General features: G+C 42.2%; 1 protein-coding gene across 1 annotated transcript in view; it reads right to left on the minus strand.

Annotated features, from left to right (window-relative positions):
- The window catches only part of RS1 (retinoschisin 1), an 11,335-nt gene extending 4,328 nt beyond the window's left edge, over positions 1–7,007 (minus strand). Inside the window, exons 1-5 of the mRNA XM_015825214.1 lie at positions 6,942–7,007; positions 5,945–6,046; positions 4,707–4,812; positions 3,183–3,324; positions 1,722–1,917 (exon numbers count right to left, since the gene is read on the minus strand). Of these exons, the coding sequence (XP_015680700.1) occupies positions 1,722–1,917; positions 3,183–3,324; positions 4,707–4,812; positions 5,945–6,046; positions 6,942–7,007 (612 nt within the window). The remainder of the gene's footprint in view (positions 1–1,721; positions 1,918–3,182; positions 3,325–4,706; positions 4,813–5,944; positions 6,047–6,941) is intronic.
- Positions 7,008–8,304: the final 1,297 nt, after the last annotated feature.

Raw genomic sequence — 8,304 nt, forward strand, 5'->3', positions numbered from 1 at the left:
AGGGCCGTACCTGGAGCATCACAGGCCGGGGCGACGCCGGGAACGAGCTGGGTGGCCGCGGTGGTGGCGGGAACGAGCCGGGCGGCTGCGGCGGTGGCAGGAACACGCAGCCCTCCCCCCTTCCCTTCCGTTCCCTGCGGTGCTGCGGCGGTGGCAAGAACACGCTGGGCGGCTGCGGCGGCGGCGGCAATGAGCTGGGCGGCAGCAGCGGCGGGAACGAGCCGGGCGGGGATCTTGGGGCTTCCCCGCATGGCTCCCCAGCCACGTGCGCCTGGGACGGGGCCAGCCTGGGAAAGGAACTTCCTGTCCGCCCTTCTCCCAGGGCGTGGGGCACCCGGGCGCAGGGCCAATGAGGAGCCCTGCGAGGGGGCAAGTCCCATGAGAGAGAGAGAGAGAGAGAGACAGAAGTGCAAGTGCAAGTGCCTCTGTCTCTGTCTCTCTCTCTCTCTCTCATGGGACTTGCCAGAGGGCCGTGGGAGGGCCGCATTTAATAGAGCAGGGAGGGCTGTTCGAGGGCCGGATTAAACCGGGCCGCGGGCCGCAAATGGCCCGCGGGCCGGACTTTGGACATGCCTGCACTAGATCTTATTTTCGGGGGATGTCTTACATTAGGACCACCGCAGCCAGGCCTCCCATGCCCCGACACCTGTTGCTTGACTTCTTCAGTGGCCGCTTGCCACCACTTGCAGCCAGACACCATGTAGTGCATTACGTCATTGCCACTTCTCACAGCAAGAAACCACACAGCGCTTTGGCCATTTCCACTGCTCATGGCAGGAGGCTGCATAATGCTTCACACTGTTGCTGCCACTTGCAGCAGGAAGCTTCATGGTGCTCCAGGCCGTTTCCACTGCTCACAGCAGGATGGTGCATGGTGCTTCAGGCCATTACTGTCACTTGTGGCAGGAGGCTGCATGGTGCTTTGGGCCAGTGGCAATGGCCCGAAGCGCCATGCATCGTCCTGCTACAAGCAGTAGAAACAGCTCAAAGTACCGCTCGGCTTGCTTCTGCAAGTGGCGGCAATGGCATGAAGCACAATGTGGCTCCTGCCGCAAGCAGCAACAATGGCCCAAAGCGCTGTGCGGCCTCCTGCCGCAAGCAGCAACAATGGTGTGACAAGCCATACAGCTCAACAAGTGTCAGGGTGTGGAAGGCCTGGCTGCGGCGGTCCTACCAATAAGGTAACGGGTGTGAGGTGAGTGGGGCAGCTCCACCTCCCACTCCCACCCTAGCTTAATTTTTAGGCATGTACCTCGCCCCAAAACTAGGGTTTATTTTGGGGGTAGGGCTTATATTAGGCCCGCCTCCAAAAAAATCAAGCTAGGCTTACTTTCAGGGTAGGTCTTACTTTTGGGGAAACATGGTAACATAAAGACACAGCAGGAAAAAAAGAGACTGCAAACCTATGTTCTTACCATAGTTAAGTATACACCGAGAAAGGCCCTAAGTGATTTGAGTTAGTGGAAATGCATGATAAAATTAAGAGATAGAAAAGATGGAATATAGGCATAATATATTCAGCTGATAATCTAAGGTGTTCAGAAGAGGTCTGCTTTTATACATGTATATCCCTGATTTGGTCAGTTGTCCAAAATGATATGATAAAATTTAAGTGAATGAAATGGATTTAATGGCATTCTCTTGAAGCTGAAATATATTATATTGGAATAGATGCAAATACTGGGACTTCTTCAGAAAAGGGGAAGGGATCTTATACTGACCCGATTGTTTCCTGTTTGGTCCTTGTAATAAACCCAGTTCAGATTCTCATCAGTCCTGTATTGCACACTATATTTTGTCATCCATTCATCTGCATCACATCTTCCCTGTGTAATTATGCCTGAAATAACTTTAATTTCTTTCAAGTCAATCTGTAGCCACTGGTTTGTATCTTGGTATTTGGAGAGCCAGGCACATCTAGAAAAGTTATGGAAGGAAGGCACTGATAGTCAATAAATGTCTTTATAAAGCATACATTTTGACTCAACCTCCATAAAGAACTCATATTTAGAGGATAAATCGAGAGATGAATCTGAAGCCAGTGAATGGCCAGAAAAAAAAATTCAGGTCCAATGATCCAGACAATGATCCTAATAAAAACACCTCCAAACCACTCATTGTAGGGTGGAGGTCTTGGAGTCAGCCGCTGCATTTTGTTTTGATCCTTGGATGTTTGGAAGCCTCAGTGCTAATTCTCCTGATTCCTGGAAACAATTACTTCATGTAAACAATTACTTTCTTGTGAATAGGACATATTTAATAGTAAATGAGACAATTCATCACATAATCCTATGAAAATTGAGCTACTTCTGGAATACATATCCCTTGAAGGCAATTTTGAGAGGGCTATATGATAGATTTTGCTCCCTATCTCTGTGTTACACAGTTATTTGAGAGATGGATTTCTTTCTAGCAAACTTTGGAAATATCCTTGTCCTCTATGTCAGCTTCCTGTTCTGTAAACTAACTAACTCGGTCATGATTTTTAAAATAAACTTATTTGGTAGGTTCACAAATCAGCAAAGCCAAGCTTATGACTTACAAATCTCAGTGACTAGATTCAAATGAAATACCATATAAGAAAATCACATTAAGCTTTATCATATTTTATAAAATAGTCTCAATTTAAGAGTATTTATCAGGTGCAAATGTCACTGACCCTGTTAATCTCTTATGAAGAGTTCTTAGAACTCTTGCACACTGCTTCATAAACCTTCATCTGACCTAACAAAGTTATTGTTTCAATATAGATTTTGATTTTGGTTCCACCTCTTCCTGCTTCACAAGCAGCAAAGCTGCTGTTATTTTTTTTCCATTATTCATGTAATGGAATAAAGAAAAATGTCAGGAAAATGAGGAATCTCTCAGGGATAAAGAAAGAGTTTGAAAAACAGCCATCACAACATGACTCAGCACAATACAAAACCTTATTTAATGCAACATTTGGTTCTGACAGTAGCTATCTAGATACCTCTCAGAAGCTCATGGTGACAGAAACAGTAACCTCCACACATTTGTCCCAGCAACTGTTAATGGAAGTAAATATTTATTGTTCTGGGATCATAAATATATATTTTAAAAGTCATTATTAGCCTCCATATATTATGTAACAAAGGTTTAGAGGTTAAAAAATCTTTTGTATAGCTTGTTGGTAGAAAACATGTCTTGCAAATGCAGTTTACCCAAATCCTTGTCCGTTAAGCCGGGCCTTGTTTGCAGTCCATGAAGCATACCACCCAGTATACTGCTCTGGATTGGAACAGCTTATTTGATCTGGAGTGACAGCTGCTGATTCAAAACCAAGAGGCTTATGATAGGGACACTCTGTAAAAGAAGACAAAGAAGACATGGAGAGGAATCAGTGCACACTGGAGTTAAAAAGTTTAATTTCTGCTGCATCTATCTCCAGAAAGTGCTATACTTAATTTTATTAACAGGACGTGACATTGAAAAATGACTGAAGTTTTATTTCTTATTTTCTCTTGGATTTGGGGAAGTTTTGGGATTTAATTTTGCACACTTTCAAGGAGGGAAGTAGGAGTTGTATCATTAGAAAATCACCAAGGCCCACAGTATTGTAAACCAATATTTTAAAGTAGGACACTTGCAGCCACACATGAATACAATTTGCTATTTTGTCTTGAAAGGAAATAGAAAAACAAGTCTATAAAGTCTAGAACTTTATATAAGGAAGTATTTTAGTTCAATCATTTGACAATTTGGAAGAACATCCTGGAATTGTACATTCTAAATCCAAAGTCTTTGCAAATGAACCACCATCAATATACTCTTCTTGTTTAATTCACAGAATTAATATCAATAGAATTTAAATGACTATTCCTTCTCATTTCACCAGAGCATCTGTACTGGATGTAACATTCTGGTTTTCTGTTTTGTCTTTTTTTTTTTAATTTAAATTATGTCTTTAAAAATCCAATAAGAAGGATACCATATGGCCTCCACAAGCTGAGAGGTCTCTGTGATCAGTTGGGACTCACATGGACTCCAATAGGATTTGCAGTAGTGGGAAATGCAGCCTGCTTGAATATTGTACCAACAATTGTGATGGTTTCTGTAGTGAAGGCATCTGGATAATAGAAGTTGCACAGAATTTGCAACTATCACATGTATAGAAGTATTAAAACAACAAAGACTAAAACAAGTTAAAATACATCCAGTGTGGCAGGCTACAGTGTTTGCAAGCAAATCAAGTTTAATTTTAGTAACTCTAATCTTTAGATAACTCAGCTGTAATATACTTAAGAGATAGCCTTCTGTTGTAGAAAATTGCAGTAGACTAAAAGAATTACCAAACAGAGGTCTGGGGACTGTCAAACCAAGTACATTAATTATGTAATGCTACTATTATTTACTTTAAAAGTCCATTCAGCATGAGAAGGATTTTCTCCTTTTATTAACCTTTTTTTCCTGTACTACAGCTTCTCTTTGTTCTGAGATATTCTTATATAATTGACACTTTAAGAATCCCTACTGCATTTAATGGAGGAAATACTTTGCAAATAATGACGTTAAAGAACTATAATTAGTTTAAGGATATACTTTCATTTGCTTGACCCAATCTGACCAATAATACAAGTCACATATAATTTTCAAGAAGATCCTGATTGATAATTATGGGTATCGAATCTCAATATGAACAATGAATAGGCTGGCTTGAGTTGTAATAATAAAAAGGTGGTACTTACCCGGCATGCAATCTAGACTGTCTGTTTCGATGGACCACACTGAGTTTGGATTTCTTTGACAATCACATTTGCAGGCTTTGCTATGCCAGTGCTCTAGATTATCATCCTAAAATAGTGTAAAATAATGTATCAACTTTGCATATACAGAGAATGAGCAGATTCTTTCTTACTTCCTAAATTCCCACTGGATTATATCAACTCTGCTCAAATGGCACCTTTCAGATGTATAATTAAAAACATTTGGGGACTACAAGTTTGCCTAGGGTAGCATTGCACTCTTCATATTGATCAATGCCATTTATCATTATATGCATACATAGAGAGTACAACAGAGAGACTATGAGGCATTCTAAGTCCTGGTTTAAGCCAAAAGGATAGCCAATTCAACTTAAAGTATATTTTGTTCTTGTTTCACAGCTCATTTGAGTCAAGAACTCATTAAACTGCTTTAGTTGAGCAAGTACAGAATACTATATCTTAGTATAATAAAAAGAAAGGGTGGTTGTAAGAATGGCTGAGATCACAAACATATACACCTGAGAGACTGAGAGACAGATAGCTAAACAGATAAACAATGGTATGTGGACATGATCTTGAGAGACAGGATGAAGAGACACAGCCAAGAAATGGAATGGGACAACTTGCTATAGCCAATTCACCAAAGCCAACTCGCCATAGTTAATTTGCCATGGCCAACTCACCACAGCCAACTTGCTGTGGGACAACTTACCATGGCCAACTCGCCACAGGACAACTCACTGTGGGACAATTCAAAAATTCTATTTAATTATTTAAAATAATTAAAACATTATTTTAATTTTTGTCAGTCACATTTTATTTTGTCCCTCCTTTGGCATCCTTTCTTTAATGGTTCTATTCCATTATTTCTTTGATATTAGTGTATTTCTTGTCCCACAGCAAGTTGGCCATGGCGAGTTGTCATAGACTTGCCAAAAAATGATAAGATAAAAGGCAACAAGCCCAGAGCTGGAATGTAGATGGGCCAAGAGGCTCAGAAGACACATACACATATAGTTTCTTAGGCTGTAAAGGAGACTAGGTAAGAGATATACTGTAAGGACCTGCTTCAACTGTCCCCTCAGAAAAAAACAACTCAGGAAAAAGGCATTGTTTCAAAGAGGATGTTTTATTGAGAGAAAATGGTTGCAGAATAAAATCTGAATCTGAAGTTCCCGTATAAAAGCATTAAGCTAAAACTCCCGTTTCTTCAGCCCCACCCCAATGCCCAGTCCATCCAGAGTCAATCCACTGGCATGAAGGTGGTTATGAGAATTTCGAGCCGAAAAGGTGATAACCAGCCATTTCCCAGGGTCCTCATCCTTTCCAGTCAGCAGGAGTAGAAACAGATGGCCCCAAGGGTATTCCTCCCTCCCTAATTCCCATGCAGAGACATCAAAGTGAAAGTAGAAACAAATGCTAGTAATACAGAAACATCCTCAATCCACACCGATGCATGCTCCACTTCTCTTTCTCATGGCAGCATTCCTAAGGAACCTGACATACTGCCCCCCCTAAAAGAAGAGAAGATCCACCTGGAGAAGAGAAAAAAATATCAAAAAGGGGAAAAGAAATAGTGATTGTTTATTTAGGTTTATTGGGGTAGCGGTCATGAAAGCGTTTAATTAGTCTAGGGGTTTTCATATAGTTCTTTTGCACCCACTCAGGCTGAGCCCCAGGGAGAACTTTCCATGTTACTAGGTATTAGGTGACTCGCCAGTGTGCGTGTGAGTCTAAGATTTCCTTAATCTCAAAATGCTGTTCTCCCTCCACCATAATAGGCTGGGGGACTGGAGGGGGTGCCGGCCTTAAGGGCAAAATCAGTTCTGGTTTGAGGAGGCTGCAATTGAACACCGGGTGGACTTTTCTTAATGACTTTGGTAAATCTAATTCTACTTTGACTGGGTTAATAATTCATTTTACAGGGAAAGGCCCTATATATTTTGGTCCTAACTTCTTTGAGGGTTGTAAGGATTGTAGGAACCAGGTGGACAAATATACATGGTCCCCAATGTGAATGGTTTAGGTTCCACTCTCTTTTTGTCAAATTGGGCTTTATAAGCCCCCGGGCATCTGCCAGGGTTTTGTGTACCACAGATCACATATTTTTCAGTTGATTGATCCACTCTTTTAAAGAGGGGATCATGAGCTCCTGGACCGGTAGCTCAGGCACTGGGTTAAAGACTTGCCCAGTTGCCATTCGAAATGGCATGAAACCTGTGCTGGTATGCACAGCATTGTTATATGGTACTTCAGCAAATGGCAAGAGGTCTGTTCAGTCATCTTGCTGATAGTTAATAAAACGGCTGTCAAGTTTCCACTAAAGATCCCAACTAAGTAAATACACCAGAGTCATTTAGATCTCTAATACAAAACTTTATTGGGTACAGCATACCAGCACTTAAGAGTTGAAAACCAGCTCTGACAATATGGTGGGAAAATGATAATTAAAAGAATAAAACTTTCCATCCCTTCTCTGACAGTTCAGGTCACATTGTCCAATTAATTCTCATATAGTTTTTATGAGAAGAACGTCTCTGGCCACCACAACATCTCTTTGGTGACCTTGGCTCCCATCTGGATAGAATCCACCTGTGCATTCCAAACCTTCCCCTCCCCCCTCAAAACTGTAGGCAAGCTAGAAGCAGCATGGCAAGCAATATTCATAGCTTGAAAGGGTGGCCCCCTTACAGAGTTGGGAGAACCTGGAAAACAATGAATACACATCATTTCTTGTTAACTTTCTCTTGCGATGGCCCCAGCTTCCAGGGGTGCTTATTATGGAATTGCTCTACTAAGCAATCTGCTTTCACATTGTACGCCTTTACCCATCTAGCCTCTGACAATGGAAAGGTTGGATAACTTTTCCATTGGATTAGGTACTGTAGCTTCCTAGGGTGCAGTTGAAAGCAGTTTTCCATTCATCGCCTTCCTTGATCCTCACTCAATAGTATGCCTCCCTCAGATCTCACTTCGTGAATATTTTCCACTCAGCTAAATGTCGCAACATATATTTCATGAGGGGGAGGGGGGTACATATTTTCTATGCATAATCCATTAATCCCACAGAAATCAATGGACAATCTCACTGACCCATCTTTCTTTTCTTTAAACAACACTGGTGCTGCCACTCAAGATTTCACCACTTGAATAAATCCCCTCGACAATTTTTTATAAATGTAGTCCCTCAGTTCCTTCAACTCCTTTGGAGTCATGAAATACATCTTTGGCTTGGGGAGCTTCTCTCCGGGCAGGATCTCGATAGCGCAGTCTGTTGGGTGGTGATGTGGCAGATTGTTATACTCCACTGAACGCTTCCATGAGGTTTCTGTACTCTCTGGGGACAGGCTGCTGCTCCTCCCCCTTCTCCAACGCTGCCTTGGTAGGTACAACCTGAGTCTATGAGTGCTTTTACCATCCCTCTCACCCCTAAGCAGGATGCTGCAATGTCCATCTTGGCTGCAAGGGGGTTGACCGGTCCACTCCCCACTGCGTCGTCTTCTCCCTTGCTGTCACTATTATGGCTCCTCTTCAGTCAGAGTTCCCTCCCCTTCATTTTCAGGGGGGAGACCTCAATGAC

The sequence above is a fragment of the Protobothrops mucrosquamatus genome, unplaced genomic scaffold, assembly GCF_001527695.2.
Source record: "Protobothrops mucrosquamatus isolate PMUCROS unplaced genomic scaffold, P.Mucros_1.0 scaffold_198, whole genome shotgun sequence".
Taxonomy (NCBI): Eukaryota; Metazoa; Chordata; class Lepidosauria; order Squamata; family Viperidae; genus Protobothrops; species Protobothrops mucrosquamatus.